Source organism: Molothrus aeneus, chromosome 5, assembly GCF_037042795.1.
Source record: "Molothrus aeneus isolate 106 chromosome 5, BPBGC_Maene_1.0, whole genome shotgun sequence".
Lineage (NCBI taxonomy): Eukaryota > Metazoa > Chordata > Aves > Passeriformes > Icteridae > Molothrus > Molothrus aeneus.
This window is the reverse complement of record NC_089650.1, coordinates 20,858,691-20,885,087: the sequence shown is the minus strand read 5'-3', so window position 1 is coordinate 20,885,087 and position 26,397 is coordinate 20,858,691. Positions and strand designations below refer to the sequence as shown.

The 26,397-nt window shown below is 40.0% G+C and overlaps 1 protein-coding gene across 1 annotated transcript in view; it reads right to left on the bottom strand.

The window, feature by feature from the left end:
* The window catches only part of EP300 (E1A binding protein p300), a 61,414-nt gene that overhangs the window by 7,905 nt on the left and 27,112 nt on the right, over positions 1-26,397 (bottom strand). The window contains exons 4-27 of the mRNA XM_066549600.1: positions 26,104-26,365; positions 25,242-25,355; positions 24,077-24,313; positions 21,538-21,631; positions 21,074-21,208; positions 20,520-20,637; positions 19,847-20,021; positions 19,375-19,452; positions 18,427-18,536; positions 17,666-17,821; positions 16,165-16,608; positions 15,486-15,674; positions 14,432-14,588; positions 13,766-13,884; positions 12,305-12,544; positions 11,668-11,756; positions 9,138-9,218; positions 7,008-7,064; positions 5,495-5,572; positions 4,422-4,489; positions 3,610-3,760; positions 2,899-3,045; positions 2,371-2,484; positions 590-755 (exon numbers count right to left, since the gene is read on the bottom strand). Of these exons, the coding sequence (XP_066405697.1) occupies positions 590-755; positions 2,371-2,484; positions 2,899-3,045; positions 3,610-3,760; positions 4,422-4,489; positions 5,495-5,572; positions 7,008-7,064; positions 9,138-9,218; positions 11,668-11,756; positions 12,305-12,544; positions 13,766-13,884; positions 14,432-14,588; positions 15,486-15,674; positions 16,165-16,608; positions 17,666-17,821; positions 18,427-18,536; positions 19,375-19,452; positions 19,847-20,021; positions 20,520-20,637; positions 21,074-21,208; positions 21,538-21,631; positions 24,077-24,313; positions 25,242-25,355; positions 26,104-26,365 (3,579 nt within the window). The remainder of the gene's footprint in view (positions 1-589; positions 756-2,370; positions 2,485-2,898; positions 3,046-3,609; positions 3,761-4,421; positions 4,490-5,494; positions 5,573-7,007; positions 7,065-9,137; positions 9,219-11,667; positions 11,757-12,304; positions 12,545-13,765; positions 13,885-14,431; positions 14,589-15,485; positions 15,675-16,164; positions 16,609-17,665; positions 17,822-18,426; positions 18,537-19,374; positions 19,453-19,846; positions 20,022-20,519; positions 20,638-21,073; positions 21,209-21,537; positions 21,632-24,076; positions 24,314-25,241; positions 25,356-26,103; positions 26,366-26,397) is intronic.

Genomic DNA, 26,397 nt, shown 5'->3' with positions numbered 1-26,397 from the left:
GAAAGGCAACGTTCTCAATGAGTGACAAGAAAAGGCATCAGCAGTCTAAACAAATGAAAGCTTAATATTAAAATTCATTTTATGAGAACACATTCTAAGTCCAAATTTAACATTGTATCTGTTACAGTTTGTCAAATACATTTCAAATATTCCCACTCAGAAGAAAGAAATTGCTATGTGCTAGACTTCAATATGCATTCTTACCAACTAGGACAATGTTATCACCATAATCTCATTCATTGAAATCCCTGTAATTCCAAAGATTTTATATACTTCTAACTGCATCAGCAACCTAACCCTGCAACTTGATCTAACACAAGAAGATTTAAGACTCCATATATGTTTTTTTGCTCTTTTACAGTATTCCTCAAGAATTTAGCTTGTTCTGAGGAACCATTTCAAATCTTTTGCTAGAACGATTTCAGAAGCTACATGTTTTGAAGAGAGTATGTTTTAACTCTAAACTTCTGGTGGTCAATTCACTTAAAACTAATGCAGTAAACACCAAGAATCAGGCACAATGCATAAGGCAAGGAAGAAATGAAGACAAGATTGACCAATCTCCCCCAAGCACACACTTCACACACACCTTGTAATCGTGGACGATCCGCTCCGACACAGACTTGTCCAGCATCTTTTTGTACCACTCTTGCAGTCGCTTGGGTTTGGGTATCTTTTGGTCAGGAGGATGGCAGTGGAAGATGTAATCATCTCCTTCACTGGGCGGGCACGCCCAGATGTGTCCAGTAGTATACCTGCCGTGGTGACACAAATCGGGACATGTGGGCGCTGACAATGATCCCGCGCGCTCTCCTCTCCCGACACCAGGTGGCGCCGCCACCGAGGCTGGCAGCTGCTCTGGACCTAACATTTCCATCTTTTCACTCATTTCCTAAAATCCAGCGCTATATATGGAGCACTTACATGTAAAGGGCGCACATTATACAGCCTACATAAAAAACAAAGCCTGACACAATCCTGTAACTACTATCTCCCGATTAACTAATGGGAGAAAGATTGAGTCTAGGTATTTCACTAGTGAAATCTTGAGACAGAGCAGCAACATTTTATCTAGCAACATTTTAAAAACAGATTTACCTAAAGACAGAATTCACTTTTCTATTGTAAATATTCTGGTTTTTGAGAATCAGTTTGAAAAAGTTTTAGAATTATATCTGGGAATAAACAGGCACTGCCAACCTGTGGTATTGGGTGCACAATCTAGAGTACTATTAAGATAGATGACAGCAAATTAGTAGCAGCTGCAGCAAATACAACACCTAAGATCACTTCTTTATCCTCAGTTCTCTGTAAGTTTTTGAAGACAACTCTAATAGGAGGAATAATCAGTTACAGAAAAATAACCATCATTGCCCTGTTGAGAAACAGCTCTGCAGAACCCTCCCCAAGCCCTGGGAGCTGCAGCCAGTTGTCATTCCTTCTGCCCTAGAATGGAGAGATGATACCGCTAGACCAAGATTGTTCTCCCAAAATGAGAACCTGATGTTACCCATTAGTACAGAAAATAGCATTAAGTAAAACAGAGGCTTGAGCTCTATGCAGCAAACGTACAGACTCACAGATTAGAAAATAGACAATTAAAAAAGCAGAAAGAAGCCTAATGTATGCTTTTGATGTAGTAAAAAACACACCACCTCAGTGAGGTACTGAAGATAGTACTGCTTACCTCCACTTCAACTCCCCCAACTTCTCATCAACTGCTTTAAACATTGCCCCTTAACAATTTCTCCACAAATAACTCCACCAGCCTACACTAGGTACCTTGACAATAGTGATGGTTACTTCACTGGCCTTTCTACTTCAGTTATCATGGTAGTTTAATTTCCACTTTTCTTATTACTGCAGTTGTTCTGTGTTCTTTTGTGCTGTCCAAGTATATTTTCCTCTTTCTTTCCTAACTCTTCCATTTCTCACATTTCCAACTACTTAAGATTTCTTAGTAGCCATCTACAACTGTTACAGAGTTAACCAGTACAGACTAAACCCACAACTTTCTCCTTATATACATGGGTAAGGACTTACTTGCTAGCCCAAAGGAATGACCTAATTAAAGGCATTACACAATGACAACAACATTTTATGGACTGGAGAAGGGGCTCACTGTTTCTACTCAGACTTAAGAAAGTTTCACATAAATTTAGAAACATCAAAATAGCTGAAGCAGAGGCCTCCCCTGAAAAGCCTGCAATCTCCTCTTCTCCTTTTCAACTGTACACAGTTGTCAAGTTATTCTATTACAGGTTGATACTTGGGCACCATATTCTTTACTATAGGATGTAGTAATTTAATTTGTAGCAAGAACTACTCAGCACAAATGCTGTACAGAGGAAAATGTTATAAGATACTTACCCTAGTTTCTTAACATATTCTAGATATCCAATCAGTATTTCATGATAGACAGCAGTCCTCAAGCATTTAGGGCGGAAGAAATGAACACTGTCAAGGTAGGATATATACACTCGCCTAAAAAATAAACCAACAAAAAAAACCATGAGAAAGAGGAGAGATTTTGAAGTAATTCTACAAGTTTATTAATGCTATTTTATACATCTGAAGCATCCATTACAACAGCAACCTGCAAATCCTCTGATCCTAATTTACCTCCAGAAACTTGGCCATCTTTTGATATCTCCCTAAAACTATTCACCCCCTTCCTTGAAAACACAGATCAGTGATCCTTAAGGCAACTCTGTCTTCCAGCCAGCGTCCCCAGTAAGAAACAACTCTAACATTACAAGAACTACTTTGTTTCTAGAACCTAACAGCACTCACATCAGAGTCTCACATAAGCAACAGAGAAGCTCTATGCAGAACTACAGGAGGTTCATCCAAAGGAGAGAGCACCAAGGTAAAACAGACTTTTGTGGGGTTCCTCACCTTTGATTGGGTGGAGGGCAGTCTGAGCCATACTCCTGCACGTGCATGCCAAAGAAGCACAAGTCTACACCATCGATCTCCTCAAAGGCAAAAAGCGCTTTTGTTCGGTACGGGAAGGACTCTGCCATCTCGCCACTGTCTACGAACCTGCAGAACAGAGGATAAAGTGGAACACCAAATATATTCACACATCAGAGACTGCATGTTACTAGGTGAAGGCAACAAAAATGAGGGCTACTCTAAGTGTAATTTTAGTGCAATTTGAAAGTTTAATGTTTACAGACTACTCAAATATGAGGCACCCACTTTTTACTGTGAAAAAGAACCACAAAAATTATTATGCTGCTGGAACACCTGTTTGTCACTACTTGGCTGGTGATGAGGTTTTGAATACAACAGTCTTTTTTGACTGGATATTAGAAAAAAATTCTTCGTGAAAAAATTTCTTCATGAAATTCTTTAATATCTAGTATTGAAACAGCCTGCCCAGGGAAGTGTTTGAGTCACCATCCCTGGAAATATTTAAAAGATATGTAAACGTAGCACTTTGAGACATGGTTTAGCAGTGGCCTTGGCAGTGCTAGGGTAACAGCTGGACTCAAGCTTAGAACTATTTTGCAACCTAAATGATTTTATTTAATCAAGTGTATCGTGTAAGTACAAACAGCTCCCACTTCCACCAAAAGAAAGCAAAATTAGAAACAAACATACCTTGCTTTCATTCCTGGTTTTACTTCAACAGTTTTGTCAGATGCATGTACCACCCTAACTGTGACCTCTCCTGCCTCAGGGTGATTCTGGCGTCTTAGGAAATCATTGACTCTGTTCTCCAGGAAGGTACCGAGTCTTGTAGCTGGTAATCCTGCAGGAGGAAAATACAGCTCTAAACATATACAAAACTGAACTGATCGTATGTGATTTCTCTACTCAGATGTTAGATGAAAAATGACTTTAAACACATGCAGTATGCTAACATAAATTAAAGCTTTTTCTTTAAACCCTACCACTTCTAGATGGGGTGAGCTGCTTTTTCCCTGCAGGCACATTTATGGTTTATACATTATTTAAATGAATAAAGAATCTCTATTTCAACCCAATTTTTACCTTGTCTTAAAAGTCAATCACAATTAAGGTTTCTCCTGAACAGATGTTATTAATTACTTAAACTGGATTACAAAACACTGCTTCCAGAGACATCTTCAGAAGCAGAACTTGCATTTGGAAGTATATTCTGTCTATAAAGCCACACTAGCCAAGTTAGTATCTCCACTTACCAAAAGAATATATGTCAATAATGGAAGTGCTCTAAAAGAGTTTGTTAGCTCTGTAAAACAGAATGTTAACTAACACTATCACCTGTGAACACAAACACTTTGAACACTACAGAACTGATGGTCAAAACTGACCAAAAGTAGCCTCCTTGAGCTCTTAAAAAACTTAAATAAAACACAAGCATAAAAGCCACCTCTTCCCCATTCTTAACATATTATTTAAATTTTTTGGTGCAAGTGTCAGAATCTTACTTTTAGCAGAGAATTTGTTCTCTTTCCTGGTTCGTCCTGTTTTCTTTAGGCAGCCATCACAGACAAAGCTGAAGCAAAAAAAAAAGAGAAAGTGAAGTCGCCCCAAGTCAGACCAAGTTCTTTAGCATTCTACCATTAGAAGCAAAACCTTTCACCAGATCTTATCTGATCTGGAAAATACCTTAACTGAAATTTGAAATGAAAGCACAAAGAATAGCCCAACAGTTTCAGAGCTGCAGAGGAGGATCTAAGCTCCAGGTGCTGCACGCTCTATCAGTTGCTCACATCACCACTGGAAAGCCCAGGGAAGTCTCCACTGGCAGGTCTGACAATACCAGCTCAAAGTATTCTTGGTGCAAATAGGCTCAAACTGCTGTCTCTGATGATAAAGACACTGCAACACTAAGCATAAGGCTGATTTTTTTTTTCTAAATGCCCAAATACACTATAGACTGAAATGATTCTATGATTCTTCTTCACTTACAGGACATCACCCTCTTCTGCAGCAATGTGGATGGGACAACAGAATGCTAAAACTGACACTCTTTGGACAAGAAATGGGACATTTAAGCTGTTATAAATTCATCATTTTAAAAGTTTTTAAATCAATCAGAAGAAAACACATGTTGATCAAGAACTGTGGAGCATTTAAAGAAAACTATATTTTTTAAATTTAAATTTATTCTGATCACTGAGGTCAAAAAAGTTGATTCACCTGTTAAATCCTTGTTACAAAATTTTTTGAAGATGGCGAAGCACTATGATTTGTAAAGAAAACAGATGTATCTGAAACTGTTATCAGAACTAAAAACCATCTTTTCATGAAGGGCTAGCATTTGTAAACAAAAAGGCTGAAATGCTCTTTCCACATAAAGAATAGGAAAACTTGACACACAACACTGTAAGATATACTGTCTAAATTTGATATTACCCTATAGATTGTATAAAATTTTCAGGGAATGTAATTTCTTCCATTAAACAGTCTTTTAAATATAACCAATATAAGGAAGTTTATACATGAGTTCTACCAAATAGTAAATATGCTATGGACTTAATAAGGAGAAATTCCTCACCCAGAAGGCCAGATTATCTCATTATGAAGAACACAGATCTGATGCATTTTTCTTCCACACTCTATACATTCAACAAATCTGTACAAGGCAAAAAAGGCAAAGGGAAGCAAAGGTTAGTAGCATCATTGCTTGCTTGTGTATTTGTAGTACCTTATTAGAGCACTTCTAGCATTTAGGCTTTTGAGTCTATTTAACACAGAGGGAACACCTGTGCTGAGAACAGCCTTCAGAACAGATTTAGAACCTGCCAGCTCAAGTCAGGCAGACTGTGCAGGGACACGTTATTACCATTTGCTTGCCTTACCACCATCCATTCATTTTTTTTCAAGTAAAGCCCTTTTTTTAAGGATAAGATCTGCAAACTGCTTGTTACTATAGAGAGTAGAGGAAAATGGATTCACCCATGTCAGAAAGGAAGAACCAGGTGAAATACCTGGCTGTTAGTTGCCCCACTATGCTTGAACCCTGGGGTATATTGCAAATATACTGCAGAAAGGTGAGAAGGAAAAACTAGAAGCAAATACTGAAGTCACTTTCAGAAAATTAGCAAAGATTTAAGGACAACTGAGATATGTCACATGGTTTGGTTCCCAGATGTTGCTGAACATAATTATCCAAAATACCTAAGGTTCCTTCAGGTACTGGGACAATCTGACTCCTTTAGAACATGGCTGTCTAAAAGTTTGAGACTTTGAATGAATAGTTGTAATCTATGTAGTGCATGTGGTACCACACTGTAAGTTAGGCTTATATTCTATCTTCACTTTAACAAAGGGAAAGAAACGTTATGAATCAAGCTACTATTCTCTCCTTCCCACAGCCCTTGTAAAACAGAACAGAACTGGCTGACCTTTGTGCCTTTAGAAGGATGGTGTGGGAACAATAAATATCCTTTTTCCTCATTCATTTGAGAACTGAGATAATGTTTGCAAAATAGCAGCATAGGTGTATGATCAAGGACCATGTAAAGCAGCTTCAAAAAACTGCTCAGGAATATCAAGAAAAGCAGCTGAGTCACCATCATCTTCATGTTACTGAATGACTACAGTTCTGCTTTCAGAGCAGTACAGAATAACTGGCTGATTCAAAATATAGCAACTTTTCCTTCTACTACAGCTGCCTGTAAAATGCAGCAACTAGAAACACCAACAGCACTAAGAGCTGCTGCCAAATGACTCAAATCAGTTCTGAGACTTCACCATTCACCACAACCAAATGTCAAAGCAGAGCTATCTGCATTCATCCTTCTGTTGAATCTACGTGCAAGACAACAAAATGGAGTCATTTCAGCCCATACATCCAGTGTTAGTGCTCCTCAAGCACAGCCACAGTGATTTGTGTTCTCAGCACCGAATACCAGATCTGCTGATTACTGAGCAGCCCCTACCAACTAACAGAGCCACATGAAACTGAAAACATTCAAAGACAAAGCTGATGGTGAATGAAAAAAAGGTATCTTACAAAGTATTTGTAATAAAATGAGGATCATTCAAAGAGTGACAGCAATACTTACAGCTCAGGATCCAGTGTATCATTTTTCCTTTTTGAAAACTGTTCTTTGTTTATCGTGCTATGGAGAAAGAGGCAATAAAACTCAATTTTAACACAAGACAACAAACATTCATCCAATACCCACACCTATCCACAAACCAAGACAAAACTTAGAAGCAGAGTTTTTATACACTCACTGGCACTACAAGGGAAGTTATTATATTTTACACAGTGACAGACAACTGAAGTGTATGCCACTCCACTTTGTCCATGGAAAACATTATTTTTCTCTTGTAGAGAGCAATATTGTTCCCTTATTCAGTTTTACTACAGGATAAATATTAAAGCTGGCTGATAATTCAAGTTTTGGATAGGTCTGATCAGTATTTAATGGTGAAAAGACTACTTGATATGCCTCTCATATTCTATAGGCAGAATTCCAATTATCTTTGATTACTAAGGTTAGGTTATCTTTTTTCAGATTCCCCTAGCCCTCCTCCTACATCAACTTCAAAGGATAAATTTCAGTTTCCAAACCCTGCAACCCCAGCCCAGCCACTACAATGCATTATTTCTACCTTCTCTACATCAGTTTCAAGGCCTAAAATTTCAACTTTTTGACAGAAGTTTTAAATGACCTGGTTCAGAACATACAATAATCAAATCTGTGAGAATTTACCCCAAAGAATGTTCTGCACAACAAGAGAAGATCAGTATGTCCCTCCCTGAGAAGTAATGACACAGACTAACTCCAAGTTGCATAAGATTAACCTTCCTATCTCCTCTTATTTCAGTATTTATTCTGAATTGTGCCACCTGCAGAATAAATACTTGAAGCTCCTTATGAAATAAATGATGAAATTAAATATCTCAATTACCTCAAATTATTCTTATAATATGGTAGATGGAACTTTAACAGGACCCACCATGCATTTTCCTATGATGTACTCTAGGACTCTATATTGAATCAATTTTGGATCTCTGCTTCCAATAGAATAGCAATCCATCTACCCACAGGGACATGAAATGGTCCATTGTACTGACCAGCACACAATATTTCTTCCTTTTTCCTTCCAGAAAGGCAGGTCACAGAACCTTAGGATGGTTTGGGCTGGCAGGGACCTTAAGAGATCATCACCCCCTGCAATTGTCAGGAACACCTTCCACTAGACCAAGTAGCTCAGAGTTCCATCCAACCCATCCTTTAACACTTCCAGTGAGGGGGCATCCAGAACTTCTTTGTGCCATCTGTTCCAGTGCCTCACCACCCTCATAGTGAAGAACTTCCTCCTTGTATCTAAGCTCCATCTACCATCTTTCAGTACACTTCAGTACATCATCCCAAGCCTAAACATATATTTCCAGTACTGTTCTCTATGCATCCATTAGTGCATCCAGGATCTGGTTCCAAATGAAAGTTAACTCCTTTTGTCAAATTACCAACTTCAACAACTCTCCCTCTGGCTTCAGACTTTTCCTGAGTTGTTGCACTGCCTTCCTCCAAAGGGATTTCTTGAACAGTCAAACAGTAACTGTTCGGCACTCATCTGTCCCTCAAGGACTCGAAAAATTCTGTTTCAAGATTTTTTTGAGGTATGAGAAGGGTACAGCAAAACGAGAGACTGTGACAACAGTTTGCCGCCAACATGGTAAAATCCATGCACAGACTTTTATTGTGTCCTCAACTACTGCACAGCATTTCTCATAGGCAGATGGCATTTCTGTATTGAAATATTTGTACGGCAAAATGAGGTTGCCTGCTTCTGGTTTGGATGAAAAACAACCTGACGTTGAATACAAGTTTAATGGCATAGCTAGGGTATAAAGAAAATGGTATGTCTGATATTTCAAGCTATGTCTGTCACACACTTGCCTGCAGGCATGGTTAATTTTCTGCAATAGAATACTTTCACTTTTTTTCAGGGAAAAAGCCATTTTCTTCTTTCCCTTCTATTGGTACAGTTGCAATTTTAAGCACTAAGTGCTTCTTTTTCACTAGTTTAGTCAGTCCAGGTTTGAAAGACAAGCACATGAAGGATGCATCATCCACCTTCTACTAGGCTAAAAACCTAGAGCTGAACCCCCCTTCCCTACAGAAAGCACCATGACAGAGCTCAGGAAAGCCCAGCCCGAGCAAACACAAAGAACTCACGTTTGAGGTTGTGATGGGTCATCTCCCAGAGAAACGCTCTCCCCTTGGATTTCGTTGAAGCACTTCTCACAGAAATGATACCTGTCAGCAAGAAGGCCATATTTGGGTGAACTGCTCCGTCCACACAACACAGCCCAAGTCAAGCAACGGAGCCACCAATCACAGCAGGCCAAGGAAGGGACAGGAGCAGAGAGCAGGTCATCAACGGCGACAAGGATATTCAATGATGCGGATTTATGGGCCCCACATTGGGTTTGGTTGGTTTGGTTTTTTGGTTTGGATTTTTTTTTTTTTGCGCAATCAAAGCCAAGTGCAGACAATGACAAGCATGAAGGAGAAATTAAAAAAAATAACACACACACGAACAAAGAAATGGGGGTTTGCAGGACAAAAACAAAAACATAGAAGCAAGACAAGACAACACAAAGCAGAAAGCCAAGGCAAAGCACAGATTAGCATTAAATCTCTCAAATGGGTTCACAAGCAGCAAACGATAAAAACAAATTAAACAAGAGTATTCCATTTTAGCATACCCATACCCTCTTCATTTTAATAATCCATGCCACGTACAGCAAAGAATTAAAATGAGACAGGGGAAAGAGCAGAAGGAAGGAGGAACTGCTACTCTGACTTGTACATCAGCACAGCAGTTCTGTTGGGAGGAGGATCTGCAGGAGATCAATGGAAGAGAGGTAGTCTTCCCTCTTAAATGCTAAAAGGTCACAGAATTCTCTCCCAGTTGAAAGGAAAAGCTAAATACCAGAAACTTTAGGAACAATAAAATCTGTCCTTAAAATTCTTACAGACTAATAGAACTGTCAAACTTGATGTTAACTAACACGAACTAGACAGAGAATGCTCTACATGGATATGACTCTGCCATAGCCCAGTCTGCACATAGAACAGTCCAGCCATCACTACAGCAAGCATTACAGAGAAGGATTTCATTTGTACTTCAATAAAATAGAAATTAATTCAGGATTCTACCCTAGCCTTCAAAAAAGTTCTAAAGCTGTGGCTCCTCCATTATAAAGCATGTTAACTGAGTGCACAAGGCAGCTAAAAATAGAAATTAAAAAATTCAAACAAGTTCATTATAAAGCCATACTAATCTATTTTATTAGCAACTGTTAGGCTGAAAAGACAAGTCTCAACCTCCTTTCCCAGTTTTCATCTGAGATAATGCAGAGAACAATACTTCTGGAATTATACATTTCAATCTATAGATATATGCATGTGTATATATGATGCAATCTACAAGTCACATGTAGGCACCTGTTATAATGCAAACTTTCCCTTCTAACATTTGCAAACATGTCAAATGTCAGATTTCTGAGCAATAGTCTTTTGGGGCATCTAGTACTTGCCTATGGACAAACATAAGCAGAAGATACTGACATGACAAGACAAGCTCTACTCTACATGCAAGTCTAAAACTACAATAGCTATTGTGGGGTATTACAAGACTAAATAAGTAGAAGAAGCTTAAAAACTATCATTTGCTGCTATAAACCTTTATGAAGTTTTAAAAGGCCAAGATATAACTTGCATAATCTTTGATTGCTTTCCTCTGATCAGGTGCTTAAAGAAACAATTCTTCAAAAACATTGGCTTTCAGGTAAAATCCTTCATGGTTTTGTCATTCTGGTTTGTTTTGGGGCTGGTATTTGTTTGTTTGAGGTTTTAGAATGAATGGAGAGCAGGAACTAAATAAATTGATAGATCTTGGAGTTAAGCAGTTCTCTGCTCTCATAGGTTCATTCTGATGACAGGCAAGGGAATATGGGAATGTTAAAGCATGTGTTTGCCTGTTTCTTCCTGCCTCACTTCCCCAGAGATGACCTTCAGAGATGACTAGCAAGAAACCTCCTTTCAGAAGTCAAGTAAGTTTAAATCCTTAAATAAACCCCAAGTAAAAAAGGATACTCAAAAGAACTGCAGAAGGAACAGCATTTTACAGAGCTACTGATAGCTACTGCCAAGACAATTCCCTTTAAAAAAACTTTGTAAGAAAAAGCAAGCATCAATCTGCTGAAGATCTGAATACACAGATCTTCCAGTTAAGATGTGCAATACAGAAGTAAGTTTGCTCTTCAGCATTAAAATCATAAGAAAAACCAAAGACTTGCCAAAACCCAATATGTATTATGAGCACCAATACACTTTCTGCATAGTCTACTCAGTGTTCTGCATGAAAAATACTGCTGCACAGTAGGAAGTAAAAGCAACAGACTCATATATATGATTTGTAGGTAATTGAAGATATTTAATTAAATGCAGGATCAAAATGTAGTAAGACATCACATTTCTGCAAACAAAGGAGGGAAGAGCAAAGGCTGCAGTGAACTTTTGCTCAAAGAAATCATTATTAGCACACAAGGAAAACTATTCAAGAGCACTTCCAGCAAAAAATTTTATCGTAAAACATAAAGGTGTACACATATAAAGAGGGTTTCTATGTAAATACATGCATGCCTGTAACAGATTGACTGCAGCATGCACAAAACTGCACTGGCTGAGTTTTCCTTACCTGTTCTGGTAACTGTAGTAAGTGGCATCTCGAGGGATCGTGCATAGCTGTTTGCCATAGCAACACAAAGTCTGTGGCGAGAACTCCAACTGCAAAGAGGAATGGGTCACCTTAGTACTCACACATTTTCACTTGCTCTCCACGGGAAGCAAGTGTGACCCAGACAGTGAACACTTCCACCTTACTCTGTGCACAGATCTCTCTGTACAGCATAGTGTACAAAGTGCTGTTCCAAAAGACCTTGAGTGGGCTGTTATTCTCCAGTTAACTCTTCTCCAAAGACAGAAAGCACATCAAAACAAGGGAAACTATTTCAATATACAGTGAAATACAGAACTTCTGAAGGAATAAAACCACACCTGTTTAATTTGCAATAGCAAAAGTTTGTCCTAAACAAAATAAGCCTTCTGTTGCTGCCTTTTTCCCCCTAAGGGCTTACATATAAATACATTATTTAAGGACTAGATAGAATTAGAAGATCCACAAAATGTTCAAATTCAGATTATTCAGGATTGCTAAATCCTGGTAAACTTCAGAAATTTTTGACACACCATAACTGATCACAACTTCAACTGCTATATTTTACCCCCTCAATTCAAGGGAGCAAGAAACAGACTAAAGATATTTACTTTCTTACCTTTCTTCCACAGCAATAACCAAGGCTCTGCATAACTGGGTCAATTTCTTGCTCAAACACCTCTGCCAGTTTGGAGCAGTACTTGTACACCCGGGATGTTTTGCGGTTATACAACCAGGCATTATTGAACATGAGCCAGATGTCATCTACATATTGCCATGGCTCCTGATACTGTCCTGTGTCTAGCTTTCTCTTGATAGTAGAAAGATCCATGGGGTTCTTCACTATGTCAAAATAATCCTGCAAGAAAACACAGCACATCAAAACCCTCCTAGAGAACTGTGTTTTAACATGACAGCATGTGCATTCTCAGCCTGTAAACTCTCATCAAGAAAAACAGGTTCCTCCCTGACTTGATTGTCAAACCGCTTGTGACACACAGAATGCAATCCCTAAGTAATAGCATATAATTCCCCAGTGCTTTCTTTTCATTATTCCTTTATTTCTCAGGTTGTTCATTCACAACTGTTGTTCATTCACAACTAATGAAATCAAGTCACTCTAATTTTAATCAGCAAAACATCTATTACAAACAGTAGAAAATGCCAATGTTTTTGCAGCCATAGTGATCCAAAGACTTACACAAGAACATTAATATAAAGCAACTGTTTTCAGTAGCCCAGAAAACCTAACAAAAATAAATAACTTTATGATAAAACTTATGTGTCCTCTAAAGAATGCCCTTTTCCAATCCACCACTGATTACAGTGCAACATCTACAAAAGTCTGCAGAATGACAGCCAATTGAAAGCTTGTTAAAAATATTAGCAAGTGTATAAATGCTTGTAATATAGCAGGCCTTGAAATTTTGCAGCATCTGCTTAAAAAAACCGCACACCAATAGCAAATAACTCTTTCAGGCAAAAAACATCACCTGCAGCACCTAAAAAGGACTTCTACATCTATGTATTTGTTTACATTTTGTAAACTTGTGTGGTCAGTTCAGAGAGTTCAAAAACACAGATCCTTAAATGATAGTTGTCTTCTCAAGACAATTCTAAATCAAGCAGAAAATTTAACATAAACAAACCTCTAACTTAAATTGTTTCTTCCTTTCCTATAACAAATAATAATCATTAACGGACATTTTTAAGTGGGTTTTATCTGCCTAATTTCCCACATCTTCGGAAAAGATTTATACATGATGAGAAACAGCTATGAAATTCAGCAATAAGAGAATCACAACATGAAGCAACAACCATAAGAAGGCCATACAGCACTGGGGTTCTGTTGGTAAATCATTCCAGTGCATGCTGTATCTGCTTATTTAGTAAAAGGAACACAGAACCAAACAAACCTCCCTAAATCAGACCTTGTCTATTCCACTGCCTAAGTTAAACCTTCCCAAACACATCAATGTGAAGATGTTAAGAAGACAGATGTAAACTGTTCTTGAACAGGTATGTCAGAATACAGTAGTTTTGAATTAAAACCAGGAAATTATCTTGCTAAGACACTCACAGGAATTCCTAGTAGCTGGGGATCCACAGGCTGTCGAAATGGAAGAGACTCTGGATCCTGACGGTAAAGTGCCTCCAGTGTTGGCATAAGTGCCTGCCGCAACTCTTCTGGCTTGAAAACTGTGGAAAACAATCAACGTTAGAAAGATAGCAGAAACAGCTGGAAGGAAGAAACCTGCTAGAAAATATCATGTCTGTGCAAAAAACCCATTCATTGTCTGTCTGTCTATGGTACTTAAGCATGGCTTATTTATCCTCTGCAACACTGAGTCCTGAGGAGGATATTAAAATGATCACCTGAAGAAAAGGCAACCATAAGATGACATTGATGAGTAGAGATGGTTCACATTCCAGATACATCCCCTCTTGGAGGCCCCAAGAAAAAAAATTGTCTACAGAATCTGTAACTGAGTATTTCAAATCTCCATTGTATTGACAATTTTACTAGGGCTTAGCGTCTAATTCTAAAGGCTTAAAGAACTTGCCCAAAGCCAATTATAAGCACATGTATTATTAGATATTTTTGTCCAAAAGCCACAAGGAACAATCCATATAAGTACCACATAATCCACTAAGTACCAAAAAGGAAAGCCCAGTTTTTTTTCCTCTGCAGAGATTTCTCTAGGGAGATGCAGTGAATTTAAGTAAAAACAGTCTTTCTACTTACTTTTTTTCTTAGACTGCCCAGCTGCTGGAGAAGACTGAGTTGCTGGAGTAGTAGGTCTTTCTTCCCCCTCTGGTACTTCAGTCTTAATTTCAGGTTTCTTCTCTTCTTGCTCCATTGGGTCGGGTTTACATTCCTCCACGACTGGTTCGACTTTAGCCTGGAAAGCAGTTTGGAGCCTGTCACTTGAATCTCCTGGCCACCCATCCACATTTCTGTCCTTTAAACCTATCTGTCATGTTGCCCACCCACTCTTCTAGTTCCTTTGTAGTCAAAACTCGTCTAAAACTTGAGCAAACGTGTTAGAATCCATCTTTAAATACTGCACAGCAGAACTGACGAGCTGCTAACAAGTTCTGAGCTGCAAGTAGACACACGGGTACCTCTTCAGGCAGTTCTAACAGACTCTCATACAGCAGAGCTGCCAGGATGATGTGACTGGCAGCCACACTCCTGGCTGTCCTTAGTGACAAGCTGTCAAAGCCCAGTAAAGCCGCCCATCATGTACATATAGAATCATTTAGGTTGGAGAAGACCTTTAAGATTAAATCCAACATTAATGTGGCACTGCCTAGTCCACTGCTATGCCACATCCTAAAGTGCCACCTCTACACATCATCTAAATACCTCCATGAATGGTGACTCAACCACCTCCCTGGGCAGCCTGTTCCAATGCTTGATAATCCTTTCAGTGAAGAAACTTTTCCTAATATCCAGTCTAAACCTCCCCTGGCACAACCTGAAGCCCTTTCCCTTCATCCTAGTATCTGCTATTTTAACAGCTGTGGACTGGCCCAAGTGCATCCTCACACTGGCATTTACCAAAGCAAAGCTTCATAGCAACCACATTATAATGGTCCTTTCTGTGGCCACTGACCTCTACTACCACAATTTCACCAGAAAACAGACCCTTCTTTAGGAATAAGACAAAAGACAACAATCAAAACTGCAGCAGCAGCAGGTAGCACCTACAGCTCTCACCAAATTCTAAATGACAGAAAGCATCCTGCAGTACTAGATGAAGGTATTCTACCCAACATCTGGTCAACAATCTCACCTCAGATTTCTCCTCCATTTGCATCTCTGTTTGTTCTGGTTCCCCTTCATCTGTTTTAATCTCCATTTTCACTTCCTGCAAGGGTGGCTGCTGCTGTTCTGGAACAGTCTGCTGAGAGTTCACCTCTGTGCTGCTGGTGGATGGGGGGTTGGATACCTGCCCATCAATGCTCACAGCTGGCTGTGAAAGCTGAGGGAACAAAACACATTACAAACAGGCTTCTAACAAACCTGTTTTCCTTTTCTAATCTAAGTTTTACCTATGCTACATTTCCACTGAGTTTAAAAGCACTCTAGTCCTTCTATTTGTTTTCCCTGAAGAATACCGTGGTCCCACGACCTCAGCTATTGGAAAATATGTATCAGAGGCATGCACTAGAATGCCTTGTCTACAGAAAATGGCATTGTTTTCCCTATAAGTCCTATGCATATGTTTAAGTAACCAAAAACCTCACCCACGTTTCAAAGTGAATTTCAAAACATGTACAAGAACTCTGTAATATATTTCCTCTCTGGAAACAGCAAATGATCTACAGACTTGTCTTGATGGAAAAGTTTACTCCCCAAATACAAAAAAAACCACCCTATTTTAATATTAAACATGCCAGGAGCACACAACTGAAAATGAAACCTTGCACACAAACATTATCAGGGAAAGCACAATTAAAGTTTTTCCTTACAGGTGTTGTGGGGTGCTGAGGTTGCAGCGGTGCTGTTGGTGTGGGAACAGATGCAGTGGTGCTCTGCTGTGACAAGGGCTGCTGCTGCTGCTCTGCAGAAGGGGTAACTGGAACTGGAGGCTGCACTTGTGGAGGCAGCTGTGCCTGTGGAGGCGTTGGAGTCTGCCTCTGAGGGGGGTGCATAGTTTGGGACTGCGGTCCGGGTGGCATTGCCTGAGGAGCAGGAGTGGGGGCAGCCGTGGCAGCAGCTGCTGCTGCCTGCTGCTGCTGTGAGCCCAAGCCTGGGGGCGTGTGGTGAGGTGTTGGGGTTCGGCTGGGTACCGGAGAAGGAGAATTTTGGTGCATGGGAGGCTGTGGAAGAGGTGGGCAGTGAATATGGCTCCCTTGAGAACCTGGAGCCATTGCAGGAGAGTTCACAGGACAGGAAGCGCTGGTCATTTGTGCCTGTGGGAAAACAGGTACACATTGGCAGTGACTTGGAATAGAAAAGCAAGAGAAATTACTGTCAAATGTCTGCTTTCCCACAGCGTACTTTAAAAACGTGACAAACCATCTACTTCACTTTTAAAAACTCTTTCAAGAGCAGAAATGGTCTACTTGATTTATTTTGTTCTACACAAACATAAGGCTGTTTTATAAGTTATTCATCTCTCTTAGAGAAGTTTCAATAGAATAGCTCATACTCGTTGATACACTTAAAGAATGGCACACCTACACTTCCAGTTTGCAAAACATTTCTTTCTAAAACTGCAGATTTGTACATCCTGAATATGGGACAATGCACCACAGTGGAAAACTGCATTCAAATACACTTCGTGTGCCCATGCCTCCACCCCCAAGATTAGAAACTGAATTTATAATCACAAATAAGTACAGCTGTAACTCTACCATTATAAAATTACAAAAAAAATGTATTGGTCAAGATAAAAAACTGTAACTCCACAATAATCTTGCCTGCAAACTAGGAAGAAGCATCAATGAGAAGCAAACTGACGTTCCCTACTTCTTCCTGGCCTGAAAGGTTCTTGCTGAAAAGGGAGAGGGAGAGGACAGAAAGGAAACTGCTAGACTGTAAGTTCAGATCTTCAGTAGTGATAACCCTCTTAATCCCCCAAAGCCAGCAACACACAGGCCTGGATAGACATGCCTTTTCATAACTTATTCTGCCATCTCTTAATTTCTCAGGCTCTGCTGTTTCGCTGTTCAGCAAGAGAATCTTAACTACTGCATGCTGAGTCACAATTTCTTCTTTTCTCCATAAAAACAAACCAAAAAAATTCCTCTCTAACACCTAAATTTAAGCCTGAGAACAAGTCAACAATATTTCACCATTCCCAGTGCTACACCAGAAAAATGAAAAGTCTCAATAAATTAATTTGGTCGATTATAATTCCAAAAGTCTCTCAAGGAAACAAGCTGTTCTCCATTACTATAAACTGAACAATCATAACCAGTTTATGACAAAGGTCACTGACAGCATGTTAAGAAATCAGAAACTTACTTGAGATACTGGTGTCTGATTGCCAGGCTGAGTCATAGGCATGCTCGCTGTGTTCATTCCCGGGGAAGAAGCAGGGAACTGAGTCTGTTGTAGAAACTGATTCTGACCAGAAGGCTGGCTAACTCCTGGCTGCTGCATACGTGAAGGAAATCCCATCTGGTGGAAAAGAAAGCAACTCATTTCACACAATGTGCATACACATTCATAACATTTTCCAAAAAAAGAGAAAACGACAAAACAACAACAACAACAAAAAACCAAACAAACAAAACAAAAAAAACCAAAAAAAAACCCCAAAAAACAAACAAAAAAAAAACCAAAAAAACCCACCACCAAACATTTCTCTTGTTGCAGAAGTTGATGCTTAACACTTATCTGTAGGATACAACATGAAAAGCCTGCTTACAGCTCCTCTCAAAAGACAGAATTAATTATGATTTCTCTTAAAAGCTAAGTAAAAGGATATTAATTTCAGATTGGGACTGTGACTTAAGATTTATTTTGGCTCCTTGTTTTAAGAATGCAACAAAAAGCCACTTCAACTTAAATTTTTAGGCAATTCTTACCACAAATTTCAAAAGATTTACTATATATCAGGCAGATCTTAGAGGAGAAGCAAAAAGACCGAAATCAAAGGGCCAAGAGAATGAAGAAGTGATGCTTGATTTATTTTCAAATTTCTTTTATTGATTGATTTTATGGAAACCACAGACAAGAGAACCAAACCTGTGAACCCAAGCCTGGAGGGAAGGAGCACTGACCTGGTTGATGGCCCCGGCCTGACTTAGCTGTCCAGGGTGCTGAAGAGGAGGGGTTTGTCGGGGTCCCATCGGTGACAGCTGCATGTTCATCTGCCCAAACTGATTCATTCCTGTGAATTTGTGCCAAAAAACCACATGTAAACAAAGACCTGAGTTTTCTTTAGGCACCATTCAACACTTGGAGAAGAAATGCTGTTTCTTTAATTTTGCTTTCTAACAACCAGCTTTCAATCAAATATTGCCTTCTATTAACTAGTTACATGGAATAATTTTAAATATAGTGATCAAACTACCTACTCTTTCAGAATACAGACCAGCTTTTCCCCCCTCAAGACATCTGTTTCACTGTTATTAAAACTCATTAAGTTTGAGGACTACTGTAACACATGACAAATACTGATTGTCACACCTGCTGCTGAAGATCAACTTTCCACAGAAAGTTGCATTATTTAATTACATATTAGAAATTCACTTATTGAATCTCAAACTGTATCTTAACTTCAAGTACTTGGCATGTTGCCTATAACACATCTTGAATTTGTAACAAAGCTTCTGCCCTTTTTTTCTGAGCAATAATTCTTACCACATTCCCTCTGCCACCAACATGTCCTCACCTGAGCTAGCTGGGCTCACCATATTTGTCTGATCCCACCATCCTATGCACACAAGATCAGAAATTACAAAAGCATCAAACTCCTTATTTAACAAAGCAAGCAGCTAATGTGCAGCTCAAAATCACAAGACAAAATGCTACTAGAGATAGTGTTTTATATTTATTATATACTTACGTAAGAATTATGCAATATAGATAGCTATTTTCTTAACCAAATGTAAAAACTGCACATGATACAAGGTCTCTGATGCTTCAGAGCTGTCCAAATCCAAGATTCCTTCAAAAATTCATTAAAAAACTTTTTTAAGAGTAGCAAATTTTCTTCAAATATTTACCTGGCTGTGCCTGCATGCGATTCATCATCTGGTTTGGCACATTGGCACGTATCAGGGTTGGGTCAGGAAGAGGACCATCTGCAAAAAAAGACATTGAAATAAGATAGTGTTATTCAGAAGACCACCAGAATTTATCCACCAAACATTTTAGTGAGAATTACACATTAAAACTCATGTATAAAGAAAGTAAGTGTATCCCGTAACTAAACATTATTAAAGAGTCCTCAAAGTGTGAGGCAAACTCAAAAACTTCCTTTAAAATACAAGTACATTCCAGTGACAGAAATATCCTCTGACTTAAGAGTCAGCTTTCAGAAACTGAGACATCTGAAGCATGTTATCAAGGTACAACAATGAACAGTAGCCCACAAACAAGTCAGGTACCCATGAGCAGCTAAATGGTCACCAGATTAATGAAATGACAAGTACAAAATTTCCTGCACCAGGGGATCAGTAACCTAAAGGTTCTTACTTGCAGACATTCCTGGCTGTGGCTGTCCCATATTGGGCCCTTGATTCATGGGAGCTTGTGGCATGCCTGGAGCATTTGGGATCATATTTTGCTTCTGCAGCCTGGTTCTTCGTTTCTCCTCCAACTCCTTCTGAATCTTGTAGATCTTCTCTGCTAGCAAGTGATAGTACTCTGCCTGTTGGGGAGGAATAAAAGCCAAGAAAGGAGATGAGACACATTAAGAAAAGGCAACTGGTGCTAGTGATGTAAACTTGCAAAGCAGCTTTACAGACACACATTTTGGTTTGGGGTGAGAGGCGGTCTTCCCCTTTGCAGGGACTGTCAGATAGGAGGGGAAAAAGGGGCAATGCTAAGGGCACTGCTCTCAATTATTAGACCAACACCAGATATTTATGTCCTTTTGTCCAAAATTTCTCTGGGACAATCACAGTGAAGAGCTTCAACACTGCCTTTAGGGGACTGTGACAAGTCTCAGGCACAGCACATCTCAACTCCTGGCACACCCAGGCAGCAGCCTTCAACTGGTTGGTTCCTAGATCCCATCCAGCAGTCCCTAAACACTTGTTTCCTCAGCATGGAAGTCCCATCTGTGCTTTCATTCCTCTCCCTCCCCAGTCAGCACAGGATCAAGGCAGAAATACACAGAACTAGACCACAGGGGATGGCATCTCACCCTGCTGTTTGCTGATTCATACATATCTCCTTCCACTTTCCGAGCATATGCCACCAGATTCTCCATACGTCGATCCTTCAGTGCTGCAGGGTCAGGAGTAGGAAATATGGCTTGGACTCTGAGCAGAAAAAAAAATATTAAAGAAAAAATATTAAGGATACAAATAATATAAATATTATCTGTTCCCAGACCAGCATTAACCCCAGCATTAACAAAGCAGAACTGCATTGTGTTCAAATCCTAGTGGTTTGAACACAAAGCAGCAAGCAAATCTGCTGACAGACTGCAGCTACTGCTACTTCTTCCAGGGGCAGCAGATGTTTGTAGATGGCTTGAGCATGGAGTGGGAAACTTCCAAGACAACAGCCCCAAAGCAGCAGATGCAGCTCCATCTTTTGGCTTCTGCTTTCCCTTCTCCATGCATCCTGACAAAATTCACTCCTTGGCTCTCTAGTTCTGCAAGTCAGGCTTCCTTCTGCAACCCCTCAGCCTCCAATACACCTCTGGGGTAGCAGCTCACCTACCAGGAGATTGTTTTGATATTAGCTACTCACAATTTATGAACAAGGTGGTTTCGGAGATCCTGAGTAATGTCTTCATGCCACTGCTTTCGAATTCCGGTATTGGATGGTTGAGCTGTTGGCATGGCTCCCAAACTGGCAACATTGGCGCTTTCACTCATCATGGGGCTTCAAAAACAGAGCAAGAATTGAGTGCAAAAGTCTAGCCCCAGCTTAATCATCTTACAGTCATAGCCTCTTTTAGAATAATGTTAGGACAAAGTGCTAGTTCAGCCATTCCCTAATCAATGAACAAACTGCAGAAATAGTTGCACACACACACCAAACAACACAGTGAAACAGTACACTCTGTTCTACCCAAGGACTTGGAAAACTGCAACAAAAGCTACAAAATCCAAAGGGAGAGATAGCCATCAATGGCATTTACTCCACTGTTTATGCAAGAAGTGCCATGAGATCAAAACAAAATCATTGGGGTGCAAAGGATTCAAACTTACTTTTGAGAATTCATGGTTGAATGTAACATTGAGTCAGGCAGCAGATTAGGAGGTTGAACCCCTACTCCTCCATTCACTCCCATTGGATTTGCACCTAGAAAACAGAAGAATACAAAAAAATGAAGAGCCCATTTACCACACAAAATCAGTAACTGTTCATCAATAACAAGGGTTTACACTTTCAAGTACTTGGACTTTTGTGCAGGGAATTTAATTACCCATTGCTCTCTTCACCCCTCTTTCTTTTACAAACTTAGAAAAAGCCCAAGGCACAACACTGGTGACCTCCAAGTGAAGCGTCAACCCCATTACTCCTATGCATATCTTCCTGAACTTATCAACAAACAAGCGATTTCAATTTGCCACAAATATTATGTTCCAGAGTCCTTTCCTGTGACTCTAATGAAAGAGTCCAACCACTTCTGCTTTTTTGTTTAGAAGCAGTCCGGTATTTTTTCATTCAGAATCTTAGGATATTCACAAAGGCTTCAAAAACTTAAAACATCAGCTACCACCCACATCAGACAAGGTCCCTTCTCACCCACTCCATAACTTAATGATCCTACAACTAACTCAAATGCTTGAAAGAAGGAAAATCTGACAATCCTTTGCAGGAAACACCTCTAATTTGTTGCGTAACAAAATCTGGTTTTCTGAATCATACCTTAATCACCATAAAAATTGCCTGTTTTCTTCACACACTACAGTTACCTCTAAATTAGTAAAGCAAAATGCAGTATATTTCTGTCTGGAGCTTCCAAACAGATCATTTTGTGACACCACAAGTAGCATGAAAACCATTACCAAGCTTCACGTGTATTTAGGACATTTGAATCCTACAGAATCTGTATTTCAAACAAAATAACACACTGCATACAGGAGAAGCCCACTGAAATTAGGTATATCGAGCCTAATACATACCCCTAATATCACAACCAAGTACTAAACCAATTTTTCATAAATCTGTTCCAAATCTCCTTTTCTTTAGTCCTTTTCTTCTTCCCAAATCCACTTTGCCATCTGAAAGCACACTGCCGTGCAAGACAACAGTCAACCTTTACTAAACTCTCCCTTTTTCAACTGTCAAAACCCACCATTTGTTAGAGCTAATTAAGACTGCATCTTTTCACATACCAGTCCTCATCAAATTCTGCTATTTCTCCTAAACTAGCCCTGTTGTCCTGTAGGCCATCACCTGATAATTCCTATCTCACCTGTTGTAATTCCCTCCTTAGCTACCCACTCCTAATAAGGAAGCAACAGTCAAACGTCTACACTCTCCATGCTTCTCCTTTCTACAGTAAGCTGCAGTTCTTCACAGTCCAAGAGCTTTTTCAATGCCATTTCATTGGATTTACTTAGCAATTGCACAAAGAATGCCCACTGTTCTGCAAGGAATGCATAGGCAAAACACTGTCTGTAAGTAATTACATACATTAAAAAATAAGAATAATATTGCTTCAGAAAAGACTGTAAGGCACAACGGAAAATCATATTATTTTAATCTAATTGTTTTAAGACTAAGCTCTCAGGACCCTTGCCCTTTTCTCTGTTTTCACACACTAGACGGTAAAGTTTTAGCAAGTCACATGCAATCTGTGAGGGCCAGTCATCTTATTAACAAGCCTACTCTACCCAGCAGCCTTTTCCTGAGTGACTCAGGAGCAGCATTCCCTTTGCAGAGCAGTGTAGCAGTTGGTTGCAGGCTGCAGTTTGTGTGTTTCTGCACCAATCTCTCATTCTGCACACAAGCTTCTCATGGGACACACAGGCACGATCACTACAATCCCATACAAGCTTGTGATAAATCACTGCCAGCTCCTCTTTCCTCTTTTCCGCTAAAAAAGCCACATCTGCTTATGCAACTCAAGCAAACAGCTAAGAGTGAGAAAAACTCCTGTGATGTAATCTCAAACTATCAAACTTAGACTTGGTGGTTAAAGATGACTTCATTTGACACCATTGATAGCCAGGTTCTGATTAACTGCACTTTGAATTTAAATTGTTATCCAGTCCTACAATGTTCCTATAAACCACTTAGACAATTTAGAGCTACATGAGATCACATGACAGGATTCAGGGAGGATGTCAGTTATTCACTATTTTTCATTTTTTAAACAAACTTTACATATCTGAGATACAAATGTAAAATGTTGCACTCTGAGTGACAGGGAAGTACCCCTGAATGCTGGCATTCCAATGCCTGCATATCCAATTATAAACTCCCCAATATCCTGAAATTTTCATTACAGTACAATTATGAAGCAAAAAAAAAAAAAAAAAAAAAGCCTTGAAAAATTATCATTTTTATAAAGAAACCAGTTTTTCCAGAGAACTTGTTTTCCAGAGAAGGGCACCTGGGCCCTCTAATGTTCCTGTTCCACTGAGTAAGTTGCTTTTTCAAGTCTAAAATATCACAAAGCCCTACCTTTTGCAAATTTTTAGCAGTATTAAGCTAGTAGGTTGAGAAAATTTGCATTAGATGTAGCATGGGGAAGTTGCCTGTAGTTTGCATTTTAACACTACCAGATAAACTTACTCATAGGATTCATAGGGCGCAGGCTCTGGGGTGACTGTCCCTGTTGCTGATTCTTCACTTGAGCCTGGGGCTGTGTCTGCATCTGGTTCCCTTGATAGGTCAGTCCGAGGGCTGCGTAGGCTCTCTCGATGGAGCTGGGGTCGATCTGACTGGTAGTGTTAATGCTGGGCGTTGTCTGCTGCCCCACGCCCACAGAGCCGGTATTGGCAAGTCCCACCGCAGCTCCGCCCAGCAGCGCTGCGAGAGAGAGACACGCCGAGTTAGAGAGGAGAGCCGAGGGCAGCCAGAGAGGCCCAGCAATACAGGGACAGACAGAGTGCACTGGCTGCCCAGAACTAAAACATCTCCTTCTGGAAGCATGCAGGGAACAGATCTGAAAAACTGGTCACGAAACAGAGAGACAAGTTCTGACTCAACCAGCCAATCCAACTTGCTGTTTTCCCTTTGGGCTGCTCAGAGGAAATCTCACTCTTAAGTATTTAGGACACATCTGCTTGCTTCAAAGTGAAAACAGAGGCACAGCATGTCACAGAGGTTAAAGGCAGAACTGTACATACAGTTTTCCACCAGCCATTGCAACAACTTTTCTGCCCTTTTTGTTTTTTGGTTTTTTTTTTTTAAGTTGTCTTAAACCAAGAAATATCTCACATTAGTCATGAGAAGAGGCTACAGTAACATTAAGCAGGGAGGAAAAAACCCCATACAAATAACACAATGACAAAAATCTTGCCAAACATTTTGTGAGGGAGACTAAGGGGACACAAAGAGAAAGGGGAAGTGACATCTTATGCAAACAAAGAATGAAGACAGAACCAAGTATCAGGGCTGAAACGACACAACGCGCGTGCACACATCTGTCTCCAGAAACCGTCCAGCTGGAAGAAGCAGCAATGAAAAGCCAACCATTTGGTTGAGAGAGTTATGATTTGTTCACCCTTACCCTTCCCTTTCTTCTTGATAGAAAAATACAATAAAGTTGGAAAGTTCTCATAAACACTAGCAATCACAGCCAGAAAAATATTCTGAGATTAAAACAAGAGAAAAATCTCATTACCATGTTCCCAGGTTTGGGAGCATCACCACTTCCATCTGCGTGCACGAAAGTCTAACTCCCAACATGCATTTTATAGTTTATTCAACACACAGAATTCCCCAGTAGACTTACATTGCTGATTTCTTTTGTCCCCAGCATTTTTGAGAGGCAAACATACAGGACAATCATGTCTGGTGCAATTCTTCCAGTGTGAGATGATTTGTCGGGAAGATGCGCAATGTGCCACTGACAAAGAGAAGAAATGAAAAGCATTTACAAACTGCTCCCATTATCTCCACATGGTCATCATAAACTGGATAGAGTGCACCATTTTCTCTCAGAGCACACACCTATATCAACAGAAGTCAAAGTATTATTTGAAATAGTTCAGCACTAACTAGCCCTGAAAATGTAGCCAGATTTCTTCTAGTACTATTGGCTCAACCAAAGCCTACTCAAAAACCCCACGTGATACACCCAAGCCTATGTCTCCATGGCTTGAAGGATAACTCCATCTAGGCTCAGGTATCAGGCAGACTGCGCCAAGCAACTGAAATGTCAACAACTGGCACGATCCAGATGAGCCAAGGCTATCAAAAAGGGAGATTATATTTTAGTGGGACAGAGAGAGGTTGCAAGTGCCAGTAGCAGTCAAATTCATGGCTTGGTATTGCTCGAGATTCATCTCTTCAGTTTAAGGAAGACAGGTAGACTCCTATCTGCAGATTCCTTGTTTATGTCTACCTTTAAAAAAAGGCAGAATCCAAAAGATTCTACCATGAGTTACAGTTAGGCAAAAGATTTTCTACTCATCTCTTTGTTGTATTTTGTCCCCTCTAACTTACCTAAACTTTAGAGGCTCAGAAGTTGCTTACAATTCCCTGCAGAATTTCTTTAACTTATTTCCCAAGTCACCCACTAGTCCACCTCTTTCTAGGAGCCCTTCTCCTCCCCAAAACGTGTCCTACATTTACATAACCACTCCCCCACTTACCTTGGCAAGATTTGCCAGCCTGACAGTGTGTCATGTGGTTCAAGACATTCTTCATGGTTCGGCAGTGCGGGAGGTTGCACTGCCGCACCTCCCCGTTGGCCTGCTCTCGCCGCTGACACTTGTGAGCGTGCAAGAGGAGAACCAGCTGCTGCTGGATGAGTTTGCGCTTTTCTGGATCTGCTGTTGGTGCTCCAGACCCCATTCCTTGAGAAGCTGCTGGCCCCATCCCAGCTTGCTGCACCTGGGGAGCTTGCTGCTGGCCCTGAAGAAGGTGAAAAAGAAATTCCTGGAAAA